Source organism: Haliotis rubra, unplaced genomic scaffold (genome assembly GCF_003918875.1).
Source record: "Haliotis rubra isolate DU_JTF1 unplaced genomic scaffold, ASM391887v1 Scf70, whole genome shotgun sequence".
Taxonomy (NCBI): Eukaryota; Metazoa; Mollusca; class Gastropoda; order Lepetellida; family Haliotidae; genus Haliotis; species Haliotis rubra.
In genome coordinates, this window is record NW_025767413.1 from 1,796,867 (window position 1) to 1,815,459 (window position 18,593).

At 42.8% G+C, this 18,593-nt stretch overlaps 1 protein-coding gene across 2 annotated transcripts; it reads left to right on the forward strand.

The window, feature by feature from the left end:
• The first annotated feature begins 260 nt into the window (after positions 1-260).
• On the forward strand, positions 261-17,917 carry LOC124258728 (protein REDUCED WALL ACETYLATION 2-like). 2 transcript variants are annotated; one of them, XM_046692809.1, is made up of 5 exons: positions 261-456; positions 11,132-11,569; positions 13,194-13,312; positions 14,276-14,403; positions 16,730-17,917. In XM_046692809.1, exons 1-5 carry the CDS (start codon positions 424-426, stop codon positions 17,707-17,709), a joined length of 1,698 nt encoding a protein of 565 aa, XP_046548765.1. In that variant the 5' UTR covers positions 261-423; the 3' UTR covers positions 17,710-17,917. The 2 variants fall into 2 exon arrangements, with proteins under 2 accessions (XP_046548765.1, XP_046548767.1); XM_046692811.1 differs by lacking the exon at positions 261-456 and adding an exon at positions 538-708.
• The last annotated feature ends 676 nt before the right edge of the window (positions 17,918-18,593 follow it).

Here is an 18,593-nt window from a genome sequence, read left to right on the forward strand (position 1 = left end):
AAACCTATTGTTCCTAGTGCATTGTTTATACAGGCGTAAGCTACCGGTTAATGTTGACCCCAGCACAGCGGTAATCTAAAACCTTTAGGACAGCTAATTACACGAGATCTCGTTTGTTTCAATTGTTCTAAGGTGCACCCTACGGCTATTAAACAAAGATATCTTCGAAGCTGGCGGAATTGCAGTAAGACCCATACACAGCGTTATAACGAAGCCCCAGTGTATACACAGACGGTAAACCAGCCACCCGTGACCTAATTCCTTCTATGGGTGTGGTTCGTGTGGTTTGAATGCTTGGCAACAAAAATGACACACAGCCATGAACACGGCCTTCGGGTCGCGTTATATCGAGGCATCGGTACATAAAGAAGTCGTCTTCCTGGTGACTTCGTACAAGTTGATAACATTCAAACAGGACTGCTTATGAAGTTCACGCAGGGAACAGCTCTGAACTCGGTAGGTATTAAGATGTCTTTTCAAAGCTCAGAACGCGACACACGAGGACATAGATATACCTGGCCTGGTTGTGGGTATATACCGTAGTGTTTACCGGCCACGTAGCCAATAGCGTTGATAACGTTGATCAATATTCCTCAGTCGCAGGTTTGTACAGGAACGATCGGTCCTGACACAGTCTGTGCCCATATATGTATTTACCTGGACATGCACGGAGGTGTTATGGTGTTAATGTGAACGACTAGCGTCCAGGTGAGTGTTTTTTGCCAGGTAATAGTTGTTAATGACAGCGTTGTTGCATAGTCATAGAATGTTGTCATACGTGCATTTTCACTGCACGGTGCACAGGTTAATAAGGCTATGATATAACTACTACTCACTAGTTCTATCTATCTATTTATCTATCTAACTATCTATCTATCCAACCGAATTTGGATTCATCACACACACACACACACAAACACACAAGCTTAATTTTAAATATCAGCAAGGTTCATTGAAGCATGCCATTAAAGTTGTCACTCGACATTTTTGTGGAAGAGCAAACCCCAGCAGTTTGTAGCTTTATCTAAACTGTTACTTCTGTCTATTTTGGTGTTAATTCTGCATTATTTACCAATTTCAACAGCTATGAAACTTTTAATCTCATTAAATATTCCATATATATTGAAGGAAATCGGGACGTGAGAACATTGGGTAAACATCCGCTCTGGGGTGGGGATAGCCTTGCTCCAAGGTTGTACTGAAGGCTAAGCTCATGGGTGTATATTAATTATATCCTTTAAAGAGGCAAGTCTAGATAAGCGGTTGGTCTGAGGACGGGAGTCCCTTAGAGGGATATTTATATTTTTTAGAAATTATCATTTAAACTATCAATTATTACGTTAGAAACTTTTGCAAGTCTAGGATGGGATCGCCATTCGGTAAGATATGACAACTGGTCGATTGCTGCCTGCTCGACCCGGGGGTGGACCTTACATCACCTTTCAGACATATTTCCTATACCAACAAACGATTAGCAAACACTCTCTCCCCGAGCCATACCACTTTCCCTTCTTGCCAGCCCTTAACTGTAAGGCCCCTATACCTAGCAAGGCCGCTACCCTAGAGCAAGTCTAGATTTTCGGGCATGTTCTAAATATAGGTTTTTCTTTTCAGTTTTAGTGTTTGTGTTTATCTCAGTTATATATTTTCAAAGACTAGATGTTAGTCTGACAGCTTTACCTGCATAGTATATTTATAGTGATTATAACGGCGGTTGTCTATATCACATGAATGACAGATATATAGCGGTTGTTCAGTATTTTACCTACCACCGTGCTATTGCTAGACTTCTTTATACCGTATGTTACTCCGGTGAGAATGAGATCAGATGGAGATGTATTGCAGTCATTGTCATCTCGGGACGACCTCGTGGCAAAGGCATGTACACGTGTTAAACTGTATTAGAGATTCCCAGCCTCTACCACCTGTGGTGGGAACCGTGTGTACAAATCATCCATACAACAGATACCGTATTGGCCTCTATAGGGGTTACGGGTTAAATGTGTTTACAGAGAGGGAGGAGGGTTCACTCACAAGATCTGCTTCAAACATGGATAAAGACGTCACTGTCGAAAGCCACCCGTGCAGATCCGGGTTAGAATTGGTTCAGTAGCTCTATTTACTCTGTAAAGGATGTATTTCATTTTGTATGCATTTGGTCAGTACAATCTGTTATAAAAACAAGCTGTAGTGAAGTTATATTCATAAGGGGTATTTGCGTAGCTTGTTTTGCTTCTGTACAGATCAATGTTTCTTTAGAAATGAAAATATGCTTAAACCTACAAGTCGATTAAAACGAAAGATTTTCAGCAATAGTTACATAGGCAATGATATACGTCTACCGAGCTCCAGTTTTCCACACGGAAATGTGTAGTGTTGAATGTGGAATGTCTGTATTGCACATTTTCGGTCCGTGATCCATGGTCACCTGCTGGTTGATTTGGTCACTGGGGCGTTAACTGGACCAGGGGCTCCTTTCTCGAAGCAACCTTTACTAAGGTTTACCTGAACTCCCATTCTTTAACATTACACTAAGGTTAACTTGGTGACTTACGATCATCTTAGTGCTTTGTGAAAGGAGGCCCAGGGCGCTTACTACAGCGGGTACGGTAGATGTCGTAAAAATCGTAAAAACTAACCAACTCAAATGTGTCAGGTGGTCAGGTAACTTCGCGAAAATTGCGTGTAAAAGTTTACCAAAGGCGTGAATTGTTGCTAATGATTTCATTCACAGGTTTACCTGGTCTAGTCGTGAACAGGGATATGGATATAGCTTGGCCGGGGGCATAACCGATAGTAACGTTAGTGGGTTATACAGCTTCTGGGCCACAACCTATAGTAACGTTAGTGGGTTATACAGCTTCTGGGCCACAACCTATAGTAACGTTAGTGGGTTATACAGCTTCTGGGCCACAACCGATAGTAACGTTAGTGGGTTATACAGCTTCTGGGCCACAACCTATAGTAACGTTAGTGGGTTATACAGCTTCTGGGCCACAACCGATAGTAACGTTAGTGGGTTATACAGCTTCTGGGCCACAACCGATAGTAACGTTAGTGGGTTAAACAGCTTCTGGGCCACAACCGATAGTAACGTTAGTGGGTTATACAGCTTCTGGGCCACAACCGATAGTAACGTTAGTGGGTTATACAGCTTCTGGGCCACAACCGATAGTAACGTTAGTGGGTTATACAGCTTCTGGGCCACAACCGATAGTAACGTTAGTGGGTTATACAGCTTCTGGGCCACAACCTATAGTAACGTTAACGGGTGTCCACACCATGACGTATGTTCCCCGACCAACTGCCGTACCCACTGAACCGTCAGGTCTACTCCATTACTGTGAAATCCTCAACCTATTGTATAGGATACGCAGAAACCAATGGGATGTAATCGTTTTCCTCTTTGGTATAAAACTCAAACGCACAGGAATTGTGCAGTGTGTAAACTCACTAGCACAGGTATTGTTTTTTAGCAGGACGTGGGTGTAAACTCACTAGCACAGGTATTGATTTTTAGCAGGACGTTGTGTGTAAACTCACTAGCACAGGTATTGTTTTTGAGCAGGACGTTGGGTGTAAACTCACTAGCACAGGTATTGTTTTTGAGCAGAACATTGGGTGTAAACTCACTAGCACAGGTATTGTTTTTGAGCAGCATGTTGGGTGTAAACTCACTAGCACAGGTACTGTTTTTTAGCAGGACGTTGTGTGTAAAGTTACTAGCACAGTTATTTTTTTTAAGCAGGACGTTGTGTGTAAACTCACTAGGACAGGTATTGTTTTTAAGCAGGACGTTGAGTGTAAACTCACTAGCACAGGTATTGTTTTTTAGCAGGACGTTGGGTGTAAACTCACTAGCACTGGTATTGTTTTTGAGCAAGACGTTGTGTGTAAACTCACTAGCACAGGTATTGTTTGTTAGCAGGACGTTGTGTGTAAACTCACTAACACAGGTATTGTTTTTAAGCAGGACGTTGGGTGTAAACTCACAAGCACAGCTATTGTTTTATAGCAGGACGTTGGGTGTAAACTCACTAGCACAGGTATTGTTTTTAAGCAGGACGTTGGGTGTAAACTCACTAGCACAGCTATTGTTTTTTAGCAGGACGTTGTGTGTAAACTCACTAGCACAGGTATTGTTTTTGAGCGGCACGTTTGGTGTAAACCCACTAGCACAGGTATTGTTTTTAAACAGGACGTTGTGTGTAAACTCAATAGCACAGGTACTACTTTTCAGCAGGACGTTGTGTGTAAACTCATAAGCACACATATTGTTTTTAAGCAGGACGTTGAGTGTAAGCTCATTAGCACAGGTATTATTCTAAGCAGAACGTTGGGTGTAAACTCAATAGCACAGGTACTGTTTTTAGCAGGACGTTGTGTGTAAACTCACTAGCACAGGTATTTTTTTCAAGCAGGACGTTGGGTGTAAACTCACTGTAGTGTATGGGCTTGTGTGGCAGATACATGTATTGGAGACAACTCCTGCAGCCTTATGTGACGGTAGCGGCAAGCTGATTAGAGTTTCGTCCCTTGGGGACCCCTGCTTGTAACCCCCACTTCCTGAGTAAACGCTCGACGTAGAAGTCATGGTATTTTGTGTTCTGTTCGGCCACGGCCTTGTGTATAAGATTCAAATACACAACACTCACTAGCACAGGTATTGTTTTTAAACAGGACGTTGTGTGTAAACTCACTAGCAGGGGTATTGTTTTTGGGAAGGACGTTGGGTGTAAACTCACTAGCACAGGTATTGTTTTTTGGCAGGACGTTGTGTGTAAACTCACTAGTACATGTATTGTTTTTGAGCAGGACGTTGTGTGTAAACTCACTAGCACAGGTATTGTTTTATAGCAGGACGTTGTGTGTAAACTCACTAGCACAGGTATTGTTTTAAGCAGGACGTTGTCTGTAAACTCACTAGCACAGGTATTGTTTTAAGCAGGACGTTGTCTGTAAACTCACTAGCACAGGTATTGTTTTTAGCAGGACGTTGTGTGTAAACTCACTAGGACAGGTATTGTTTTGAGCAGGACGTTGTGTGTAAACTCACTAGCACAGGTGTTGTTTTTAAGCAGGACGTTGGGTGTAAACTCACTAGCACAGGTATTGTTTTTATAGCAGGACGTTTGTGTAAACTCACTAGCACAGGTATTGTTTTTAAGCGGGACGTTGGGTGTAAACTCACTAGCACAGGTATTGTTTTTGAGCGGGACGTTGTGTGTAAACTCACCACAGGTACTACTTCTTTTCAGCAGGACGTTGTGTGTAAACTCGGGACGTTGAGTGTAGGACTCAGGTAAAGCAGAGCTCACAGGTATTATTCTAAGCAGAACGTTGGGTGTAAACTCAATAGCACAGGTACTTTTAGCAGGACGTTGTGTTAGTAGCACGTTGTGTGTAAACTCACTAGCACAGGTATTTTTTCAAGCAGGACGTTGGGTGTAAACTCACTGTAGTGTATGGGCTTGTGTGGCAGATACATGTATTGGAGACAACTCCTGCAGCCTTATGTGACGGTAGCGGCAAGCTGATTAGAGTTTCGTCCCTTGGGGACCCCTGCTTGTAACCCCACTTCCTGAGTAAACGCTCGACGTAGAAGTCATGGTATTTTGTGTTCTGTTCGGCCACGGCCTTGTGTATAAGATTCAAATACACAACACTCACTAGCACAGGTATTGTTTTTTAAACAGGACGTTGTGTGTAAACTCACTAGTAGCGGGGGGTATTGTTTTTGGGGAGGACGTTGGGTGTAAACTCACTAGCACAGGTATTGTTTTTTGGCAGGACGTTGTGTGTAAACTCACTAGCACATGTATTGTTTTTGAGCAGGACGTTGGGTGTAAACTCACTAGCACAGGTATTGTTTTATAGCAGGACGTTGTGTGTAAACTCACTAGCACAGGTATTGTTTTTAAGCAGGACGTTGTGTGTAAACTCACTAGCACAGGTATTGTTTTTAAGCAGGACGTTGTCTGTAAACTCACTAGCACAGGTATTGTTTTTTAGCAGGACGTTGTGTGTAAACTCACTAGGACAGGTATTGTTTTTGAGCAGGACGTTGTGTATAAACTCAATAGCACAGGTGTTGTTTTTAAGCAGGACGTTGGGTGTAAACTCACTAGCACAGGTATTGTTTTTAAGCAGGACGTTGTGTGTAAACTCACTAGCACAGGTATTGTTTTCAAGCAGGACGTTGTGTGTAAACTCACTAGCACAGGTATTGTTTTTAAACAGGACGTTGTGTGTAAACTCAATAGCACAGGTACTACTTTTCAGCAGGACGTTGTGTGTAAACTCATAAGCACACATATTGTTTTTAAGCAGGACGTTGAGTGTAAGCTCATTAGCACAGGTATTATTCTAAGCAGAACGTTGGGTGTAAACTCAATAGCACAGGTACTGTTTTAGCAGGACGTTGTGTGTAAACTCACTAGCACAGGTATTTTTTTCAAGCAGGACGTTGGGTGTAAACTCACTGTAGTGTATGGGCTTGTGTGGCAGATACATGTATTGGAGACAACTCCTGCAGCCTTATGTGACGGTAGCGGCAAGCTGATTAGAGTTTCGTCCCTTGGGGACCCCTGCTTGTAACCCCCACTTCCTGAGTAAACGCTCGACGTAGAAGTCATGGTATTTTGTGTTCTGTTCGGCCACGGCCTTGTGTATAAGATTCAAATACACAACACTCACTTGCACAGGTATTGTTTTTAAACAGGACGTTGTGTGTAAACTCACTGTAGTGTATGGGCTTGTGTGGCAGATACATGTATGGGAGACAACTCCTGCAGCCTTATGTGACGGTAGCGGCAAGCTGATTAGAGTTTCGTCCCTTGGGGACCCCTGCTTGTAACCCCCACTTCCTGAGTAAACGCTCGACGTAGAAGTCATGGTATTTTGTGTTCTGTTCGGCCACGGCCTTGTGTATAAGATTCAAATACACAACACTCACTAGCACAGGTATTGTTTTTAAACAGGACGTTGTGTGTAAACTCACTAGCAGGGGTATTGTTTTTGGGGAGGACGTTGGGTGTAAACTCACTAGCACAGGTATTGTTTTTTGGCAGGACGTTGTGTGTAAACTCACTAGCACATGTATTGTTTTTGAGCAGGACGTTGGGTGTAAACTCACTAGCACAGGTATTGTTTTATAGCAGGACGTTGTGTGTAAACTCACTAGCACAGGTATTGTTTTTAAGCAGGACGTTGTCTGTAAACTCACTAGCACAGGTATTGTTTTTAAGCAGGACGTTGTCTGTAAACTCACTAGCACAGGTATTGTTTTTTAGCAGGACGTTGGGTGTAAACTCACTAGCACAGGTATTGTTTTTAAGCAGGACGTTGTGTGTAAACTCACTAGCACAGGTATTGTTTTCAAGCAGGACGTTGTGTGTAAACTCACTAGCACAGGTATTGTTTTTAAACAGGACGTTGTGTGTAAACTCAATAGCACAGGTACTACTTTTCAGCAGGACGTTGTGTGTAAACTCATAAGCACAAATATTGTTTTTAAGCAGGACGTTGAGTGTAAGCTCATTAGCACAGGTATTATTCTAAGCAGAACGTTGGGTGTAAACTCAATAGCACAGGTACTGTTTTTAGCAGGACGTTGTGTGTAAACTCACTAGCACAGGTATTTTTTTCAAGCAGGACGTTGGGTGTAAACTCACTGTAGTGTATGGGCTTGTGTGGCAGATACATGTATTGGAGACAACTCCTGCAGCCTTATGTGACGGTAGCGGCAAGCTGATTAGAGTTTCGTCCCTTGGGGACCCTGCTTGTAACCCCCACTTCCTGAAAAACGCTCGACGTAGAAGTCATGGTATTTTGTGTTCTGTTCGGCCACGGCCTTGTGTATAAGATTCAAATACACAACACTCACTTGCACAGGTATTGTTTTTAAACAGGACGTTGTGTGTAAACTCACTGTAGTGTATGGGCTTGTGTGGCAGATACATGTATGGGAGACAACTCCTGCAGCCTTATGTGACGGTAGCGGCAAGCTGATTAGAGTTTCGTCCCTTGGGGACCCCTGCTTGTAACCCCCACTTCCTGAGTAAACGCTCGACGTAGAAGTCATGGTATTTTGTGTTCTGTTCGGCCACGGCCTTGTGTATAAGATTCAAATACACAACACTCACTAGCACAGGTATTGTTTTTAAACAGGACGTTGTGTGTAAACTCACTAGCAGGGGTATTGTTTTTGGGGAGGACGTTGGGTGTAAACTCACTAGCACAGGTATTGTTTTTTGGCAGGACGTTGTGTGTAAACTCACTAGCACATGTATTGTTTTTGAGCAGGACGTTGGGTGTAAACTCACTAGCACAGGTATTGTTTTATAGCAGGACGTTGTGTGTAAACTCACTAGCACAGGTATTATTTTTAAGCAGGACGTTGTGTGTAAACTCACTAGCACAGGTATTGTTTTTAAGCAGGACGTTGTCTGTAAACTCACTAGCACAGGTATTGTTTTTTAGCAGGACGTTGTGTGTAAACTCACTAGGACAGGTATTGTTTTATAGCAGGACGTTGTGTATAAACTCACTAGCACAGGTGTTGTTTTTGAGCAGGACGTTGTGTGTAAACTCACTAGCACAGGTATTGTTTTTAAGCAGGACGTTGTGTGTAAACTCACTAGCACAGGTATTGTTTTTTAGCAGGACGTTGGGTGTAAACTCACTAGGACAGGTATTGTTTTTGAGCAGGACGTTGTGTATAAACTCAATAGCACAGGTGTTGTTTTTGAGCAGGACGTTGTGTGTAAACTCACTAACACAGGTATTGTTTTTAAGCAGGACGTTGTCTGTAAACTCACTAGCACAGCTATTGTTTTTAAGCAGGACGTTGTGTGTAAACTCACTAGCACAGGTATTGTTTTTTAGCAGGACGTTGGGTGTAAACTCAATAGCACAGGTGTTGTTTTTGAGCAGGACGTTGGGTGTAAACTCACTAGCACAGGTATTGTTTTTAAGCAGGACGTTGTGTGTAAACTCACTAGCACAGGTATTGTTCTTGAGCAGGACGTTGTGTGTAAACTCAATAGCACAAGTATTGTTTTTAAGCAGGACGTTGGGTGTAAGCTCACTAGCACAGGTATTGTTTTTAAGCAGGACGTTGGGTGTAAGCTCATTAGCACAGGTATTGTTCTAAGCAGAACGTTGGGTGTAAACTCACTAGCACAGGTATTGTTTTTAAGCAGGACGTTGGGTGTAAACTCATAAGCACAGGTATTGTTTTTAAGCAGGACGTTGGGTGTAAACTCACTAGCACAGGTATTGTTTTTAAGCAGGACGTTGGGTGTAAACTCATTAGCACAGCTATTGTTTTGAGCAGCACGTTGGGTGTAAACTCATAAGCACAGGTATTGTTTTTGAGGTGCTGTGTTTAGTAGGGTGTAAACAATACTCACGGTTATTGTGTTGACCAGGATGAAGAGAATAAACACACAGGTACAGGTGTTAGGGAGGGAGGGTGTACTCACGGAGGTGTGACCAGGATGAAACAATAGGGTTAGGAGGGTGTTGTAAACAATACCAGGATTGTGTTGACCAGGATGAAGAGAATAAACACACAGGTACAGGTGTTAGGGAGGGTGTAGGGTGTAAACAATACTCACGGTTATTGTGTTGACCAGGATGAAGAGAATAAACACACAGGTACAGGTGCTAGGGAGGGTGTAGGGTGTAAACAATACTCACGGTTATTGTGTTGACCAGGATGAAGAGAATAAACACACAGGTACAGGTGCTAGGGAGGGTGTAGGGTGTAAACAATACTCACGGTTATTGTGTTGACCAGGATGAAGAGAATAAACACACAGGTACAGGTGCTAGGGAGGGTGTAGGGTGTAAACAATACTCACGGTTATTGTGTTGACCAGGATGAAGAGAATAAACACACAGGTACAGGTGTAGGGACAGGTGCTACGGTTATTGTGTTGACCAGGGGAGGGTGTAGGTACAGGTGCTAGGGAGGGTAAACAATAACAATACTCACGGTTATTGTGTTGACCAGGATGAAGAGAATAAACACACAGGTACAGGTGCAGGTGCTAGGGAGGGTGTAGGGTGTAAACAATACTCACGGTTATTGTGTTGACCAGGATGAAGAGAATAAACACACAGGTACAGGTGCTAGGGAGGGTGTAGGGTGTAAACAATACTCACGGTTATTGTGTTGACCAGGATGAAGAGAATAAACACACAGGTACAGGTGCTAGGGAGGGTGTAGGGTGTAAACAATACTCACGGTTATTGTGTTGACCAGGATGAAGAGAATAAACACACAGGTACAGGTGCTAGGGAGGGTGTAGGGTGTAAACAATACTCACGGTTATTGTGTTGACCAGGATGAAGAGAATAAACACACAGGTACAGGTGCTAGGGAGGGTGTAGGGTGTAAACAATACTCACGGTTATTGTGTTGACCAGGATGAAGAGAATACACACAGGTGCAGGTGCTAGGGAGGGTGTAGGGTGTAAACAATACTCACGGTTATTGTGTTGACCAGGATGAAGAGAATAAACACACAGGTACAGGTGCTAGGGAGGGTGTAGGGTGTAAACAATACTCACGGTTATTGTGTTGACCAGGATGAAGAGAATAAACACACAGGTAAAGGTGCTAGGAAGGGTGTAAACAATACTCACGGTTATTGTGTTGACCAGGATGAAGAGAATAAACACCCAGGTACAGGTGCTAGGGAGTGTGTAGGGTGTAAACAATACTCACGGTTATTGTGTTGACCAGGATGAAGAGAATAAAGGGTGTAACTACAATCTGAGCCATTGTTATTATGTGAAGCAGCATAGGCGGATCGAGCGTGTGTGTGTGTGTGTGTGTGTGTGTGTGTGTGTTTCAGGTGAACCCCACCTTGGCTCTGCCATTGCAAAACATTAACTTCAATGTGGTCTTTTTCAAAGGGGTGGGGGGTGGGGGTGACACCCCACCCCCTACGATCCGCCACTGTACCAGGGTTTAAGGCACGTGGTGATGTGTTGGGCAGGGTGTATGGTCAAGGGTACAGGCTGTGCGGTTACGGGTCAAAACACGTAGAATCCGGGATTCGAATCCACGAAATCATTCTGAAATAATTACATACAATCATCCCAATGCTATCTGTTTCAGTCCATGGGGAGTCACTTCGTCGATCGAGTCATAAAGAAAAGCATGGCGGGACTCACGTCTGACAAGGGCGTTGTGTTTGACGATCACAGGCAGCCACACCACGAAGTCACTTTGTGTCAGTTGACGTTATTTATTATCTACGTCGGCGTGACGTTCCTATATGCAGTCAGACTGCCACGCTCCTTCGTCAGAGGCAAACAAGCCCAACCGGAACCGGATGTGGAAAGAACGCATGACACAAAGCCAGTCTCCAATCACGTTGCAGTAGAGGTTAAAAATGGTAACGACTCAAACGTTGACAAAGGGAACGACAACGAAAGCGTCCAAACCAAGAAGACACCCTCACCTCCGCCCCCTCCAACGTTTGATGCTTTCCTCAAATACGTAATTGTATTTGGTGCCATCATGGGGTATTACTTCTTCTGTGATTACATCAAGGTATGTCCTTTGCAATCTTCCAAAACGGCACGTTAGTATATATTCAGTAATTAGATATTCACTCAATGGTAAAACCGCAGAGAAGCCAGGTTGGAATAGGGTCCAAACAACCTATGATTGTCGTCGGAGCCGATTAACAAACCTGATGGTCATGCTCCCGACCATAGTTGATTTCGTGTCAGCAATTTTAAGGAACATTGCTTTTAATGCCAATCACTCGTCCATCAGGTCCATTATTAAAGAACGCCGTCACATAGCTCGAATATTGCTGAATCCAATTTCCCCAAACAGTAACAACAACAAACAAAACAAAGGAGAGTTTTTCATGCGAAGTAGAATGATATAATGCATTTTCAGCATGGCTTTCGTCTCATAACTCCCCTTGAGGATTGCTTGGTTGAATAATAGCACTACGCTTGTTCACAGAGTAGACTTAAATAAGGATCGGATAGGACCTGTCTGTTTGGAGGCCACCGTTCCCGTCGATGCACATCGTTGCTCATTCTTTACCCACTGTTGTGGGATACATATATTTACAAGGTGTTACACCACGTAGACGACACTGATATTGCCAGCTGTGCCACGTAATATCATTCACACATTGAAGGAAAATGATGGGACAGAATGCATTGTAATAAAAATATAAGTAAAGTAACTAATCGAGGACATTATATCCATCAGAGATAATGAAAAACCTCTTTAGACATAAAATTTGGCAGATGAACTGATAAAGTTTCCTAGTCAACTCGATTACTGAAAAACTGCTCAATCTTTTGTTGAACACAACCCAACTGACACATTACGTTCTTTTGTCCACTAAATATTGATTCCACATGAGCAGAGACTATAACATAAAGGATCTGACGTAAGGTAAATATTATTTCCCCACGAATGTTTGTCCTATCAAATCAGTTAAGCTTTGTTCGCCATGATTCTGTTCGGACACGTGTTACCATTCATCAAAGGCGCGACTATTCGCTGCGCAGAGTCGTCTCCCTTGGGTGTGAGAGAAACCTATGACAGTGGGTTCGAATGCTGGTTATGATTATGGAATGGTCATCCCCATGTTCTTAGTAGGGGTGAAACGATACGCTTTTACCACGGTGCGTATTGCGGTACAAGGTCTTCGGTTCGGTCCGTTTCGGTTCGGTACATCACGTGATCATAATGCAGAAAATTGACAAGTGCCAAACCTAGATAGATTTTGACAAAATGATTTGTTTTCTAGAAAAGGTTAACAAAAATGACGGTACGAAAACCGTAATACCGAATTTTTGGATTGCATTACGGTACGCCTAACCAAAGGCAAAATACCGTGGTTCTACTAATACCGCGGTATACCGTTTTATCCCTAGCTCTTAGATATCAGTGAATAGCTGCATCACATGTCATCGGTTTCCAATTGCGCAGATCGATGCTCATGCTGTTGATCACAGGATTGTCTGGTTCAGACTCGATTATTTACAGACCGCCGCCATATAGCTGGAATATTGCTGAATGCGGCGTAAAACTAAACTCACTCACTCACTCAATGCGGTGTTAAACAAACCCCACTCACCTGCTAACTACAGTTTTGTATTTGATGACACTGAAGGGTACGTACTAAATCACGTGTTTTCTGCAGGTGTTCCCGGCCATGCCCCGCGTGTACAATCGGGACACCTACCTGTTCCTGGTGTTCCTTCTGTTCCTCGTAGCGTGTGTGTTCACCATCAAGCCAACTAAGGATATCATTCTTAACAGGTAAGACGCCTCCACTCTACGCCGGCTAATTACAAAAGATCAGGTGTTGAAAAAAGACACTTGCTCCCTTAAAAATCTGCTTTTTAGAACCATGCAGATTTATTACAACAGATAAGCGACAGATTCGCGCTAGATACACGCGCTGTCCTCCGCAATTTCAAAGCAGTGCAAGTTTGAAGTTTGAATATGATTAGGATCTTTAAAATAGAAATCGTTCTCGTCACGATATGGCTGAAATATTGCAGTGTGGCGCTAAATATTAATATTATCTCACTCACTGAAAAAGATTAGTTCTTTATTGCATCCTTTAGTTTCTCTATGGCGTTAAAGTCTTAGGAGTAGATACTACATAGCAATGAGCGTCTGTAATGCACATGCCGATAATGGTAATCTGTGTATCTGTTAAAGGCAGAGTAGTTGATTATGCTGGTGGTGAGACGGCGAAGGCCATTGTGGTGGTGGTCTTCCATAATATCATTAATGTTACCGTCATTAACGACTACAACGACCATACTCTCAAGACAATAACGTTCAGGACCGTGGTCATTCCGGGCTGGTCGTTAGGGACTGCTAAATGAATCGGATGATTGGATGTCATCGCCATAAGCTTCTTAATATCACTCACTGGATTGTCTGGTGTGAGATCTAAACATGAGACGAATGGTACCTTTAAGTATTGCGATACCCTTGGATCACACGTGGCACTATGAGCCAATCAGGCCCAGTTTGAATATTTCCAGGCCGCCGTCATAGAGCTGAAAGAGTGCTGAATGTACCGTTAAAACACATACACATGACTGACAAAGCATGAATAACATAATGTGCCAAATTTAAACATGGCGTCAATTTTGTGGGCTTCCGGTTAGGATTCCTGCGGAGGACAAACACACAAGGCACCGTACAAATAACGCAGAGTAAGAGACGAGACAATAATCATTGTGAACGGTTACGTTGTCTGTCCAGGGAGCAGACGGAGGAGTGGAAGGGCTGGATGCAGGTGATGTTTGTGTGGTACCACTACTTCGCGGCCAAGGAGTGGTACAACTGGATTCGAGTCTACATCGCCTGTTATGTCTGGATGACAGGATTCGGTACGTAGCAGGAAGCGGTTCCACTGACAGGAATCGTCAAGGGGTGGGGAAGGACCATTCTTAATTACAGGAATCAGTATGGAAGGTTTCATTCTGAACAACAGGATTCGTAGGTGATATGGAGGGTTAATACTAAATGACAGGATTCGTAGGTGATATGGAGGGTTTAATACTAAATGACAGGATTCGGTAGGTGATATGGAGGGTTAATACTAAATGACAGGATTCGTATGTGATATGGAGGGTTTAATACTAAATAACAGGATTCGTAGGTGATATGGAGGGTTTAATACTAAATGACAAGATTCGTAGGTGATATGGAGGGTTTAATACTAAATGACAGGATTCGTAGGTGATATGGAGGGTTTAATACTAAATGACAGGATTCGGTAGGTGATGTGGAGGGTTTCATTCTAAATGACAGGATTCGGTAGATGATGTGGAGGGTTTCATTCTAAATGACAGGATTCGGTAGGTGATGTGGAGGGTTAATACTAAATGACAGGATTCGGTAGGTGATATGGAGGGTTAATACTAAATGACAGGATTCGGTAGGTGATATGGAGGGTTAATACTAAATGACAGGATTCGGTAGGTGATGTGGAGGGTTAATACTAAATGACAGGATTCGGTAGGTGATATGGAGGGTTAATACTAAATGACAGGATTCGGTAGGTGATATGGAGGGTTAATACTAAATGACAGGATTCGTAGGTGATATGGAGGGTTTAATACTAAATGACAAGATTCGTAGGTGATATGGAGGGTTTAATACTAAATGACAGGATTCGTAGGTGATATGGAGGGTTTAATACTAAATGACAGGATTCGGTAGGTGATGTGGAGGGTTTCATTCTAAATGACAGGATTCGGTAGATGATGTGGAGGGTTTCATTCTAAATGACAGGATTCGGTAGGTGATGTGGAGGGTTAATACTAAATGACAGGATTCGGTAGGTGATATGGAGGGTTAATACTAAATGACAGGATTCGGTAGGTGATATGGAGGGTTAATACTAAATGACAGGATTCGGTAGGTGATGTGGAGGGTTAATACTAAATGACAGGATTCGGTAGGTGATATGGAGGGTTAATACTAAATGACAGGATTCGGTAGGTGATATGGAGGGTTAATACTAAATGACAGGATTCGGTAGGTGATATGGAGGGTTTAATACTAAATGACAGGATTCTGTAGGTGATATGGAGGGTTAATACTAAATGACAGGATTCGGTAGGTGATATGGAGGGTTTCATTCTAAATGACAGGATTCCGTAGGTGATGTGGAGGGTTTCATTCTAAATGACAGGATTCGGTAGGTGATGTGGAGGGTTAATACTAAATGACAGGATTCGGTAGGTGATATGGAGGGTTAATACTAAATGACAGGATTCGGTAGGTGATATGGAGGGTTTCATTCTAAATGACTAGGGCTGGATATTGCCCTGATTTTCATATTGCGATATATTGCAATAACTTAAGCGAACTTGCAATACATATTGAAACCCACAAAATGTAATGCATTTGGTAGAATATTTGGCACTTTTGGAGCCACTTATAATGACACTTCCACTTGTAATATGTTACATGAAACCAACAGAAATAAAAATATATTTGGCACTTTTAGATCACATTTTCTGCTATGGAAATCAAGGGCAGATAATTCAAAGGGAGCTAACTCTGGATGACCCACTATATTGCAGAATCTGAACCATATCGCGAATATCGTATCGCGAGATACTGTACCGGTATATACCGGTTTACCGGTAATATTGCACAGCCCTATAAATGACCGGTTTTGCTAGCGGTAGGGAGGGTTCCATTCTAAATGGGAGGATTCGGTAAATGATGTGGGGGATTCATTCTACATGGCAGGATTCGCTGTATTTATGACAGGAATCACTATAGATGGTGGAAAGGGTTCCCTTTGTAAGCTTCGGTTATCGATGTTTGCTTGCTGAAGAGGTTGTTTTATTTCCAAGGCATGGATGGAATAACGGGTGATGTTACCGATGTAATGAGGCAGTGTTCAGGGTGTTGTTAGAGTAAGATAACACTGCAAAGTGGAAATAGGTGTGTACTGTGTTGGTTTATTGGGTGACTCAAACGCGTCCGTCTGACATAGAGACATAGAGATTCAATGAAACATAACCATATCTGGCCTCATTGCTTGTCTATTGCATATTCAATACGATGTCAACTTACTTCCATTTAGTATCAACAGTTAGACACAGATGCATATATATATATTGATCCTTCATTTGTAAATTTCATGCATTTTTCTTGACAGTTGTCTCCTTAAACGCTCACCTTTCTGTGTTTCAGGCAACTTTTCCTTCTTCTGGATCAGAAACGACTTTTCCCTATGGCGAATTATAAAAATGATGTTCAGACTGAACTTCCTCGTTATTTTCGTCCTCATGACAACCAACAACGAGTACATGTTGTACTACATCTGCGCCATGCACACGTACTGGTTCATCAGTGTTTATGTATTCATGCGCGTTCTCAATAGCTGGAACAAGGACAGAGTCAAGATGGCGATCAAATTTGCCGCTTTTATAATTTGTAACGCCCTAATATTTGAAATCTCGGGCGTATGTTCAACCCTGTTTCGTCCATTGTGGTTCATATTTGGCCTACACGAAACGAAAAACGACATTATGCATGAATGGGAGTTCAGAGCTGGACTGGACCATTGGGCGTGTCTGACCGGGATGCTATGCGCCTACAACTATCCACACTTCGAGGCTCTATTGAAACGACTTGAAAAGGAAGCGACGACCAGGACAGAAAAATACACTCAAATAGGCATCAAGACTGTCATGATCGTAGTTTCCCTTGCGGTCGGTGTCCTGTGGTACACAACGTTCATGGGTAAAGAAAAATATGCATACAACAGAACCCACTGTTATTCTTCCATGATCCCGATACTTGTTTTCATTGTGTTACGGAACAGTTTTCCGATACTCCGGCGATACTACATCCATATGTTTGCCTGGTTGGGCAAGATCACCCTGGAGACGTATCTCTCACAGCTTCATATATACCTGCAGTCGAATGCAAAGGATTTGCTGGGCTATCTTGTAGATCTGCCGCTTCTGAATTTTGCCCTGGCTACCATCATTTACCTGTTCATCTCTTACGTACTGTTTCATCTAACAACACAGTTCAGTTCATTTCTCATCCCCAAGGACTTGACCGTGGTGTCGAAATACGCCGTCACCGGTGCTGTCGTTGTCGGTGCTGCAGCAGCGATTGCATTTGGTATTCAGGTGGCTCTAGGGGGACATATACATATATGAATTTCACACAACGGTATAGTGTAAATGACACTTCTAGTGCTGGCATCCGTATAGATTATTGTGAAAAGGTAACCTTTTCTTGTGGGAATCTGTTATGACATATTTATTACACTTTTGATTGGTATAGTTGGTTCATTGCGAAAGCAGTGGAGAATGTCTGATTAGGAATGACGAAAATAGGCGGATCCAGGAATTTTCAGAGGGTGGGGGTGTGAAACCCCTTTGGTGCAAAACACCCTGGGTGTTCCAACCTACCTGAACCAGACGTGCCGTAGTAATGGTCATTGCTTTATCTTCTCAGCAGTTACGTTTCCCCTTCATGCTCTCTCCTCTAGTGTAATATAGTCAGTGTTGATTGGTTGGTGAGATAGGTGGAGGAACCGGAAGTCACTCAACACGTCCTCTAGCAAGCCGAAGCAGGATCCGCTGATCGTGGGTTCTATTCTCAGTCAGCGCCTTACATTGGCACGTCGACACATGGTTGCATTGACATTCTGTCCGGAGTAGCGTTACCCGCACCTGACTCACCCATATGGATTACAACTGTTGCATTGTTATTCATATTGATTCACGGCAAGCCGTCGTCACTGTATTGATATGCTTGTATTCACCAATGTGACGCAAATCGATATTTTCTTTATTTTAGCATGCATATGCTTGTCTTTCATAGACTTACATGTTGAATATCGACTCAGGTGACCTTAACGGAGGAAAACGTAATTTATTGTTCGCGAAATGACATATGTTATGTCATGTCTTCATTGAGGTTAAACGTGGTATTAGAACACGACGGTAGTTTAGAAACAAGTTCAGCACTAATATATGGTGACTGATTTGGGTCATCTCCATGCATATCACCTTGAGATATCCGCGCGATATCACGA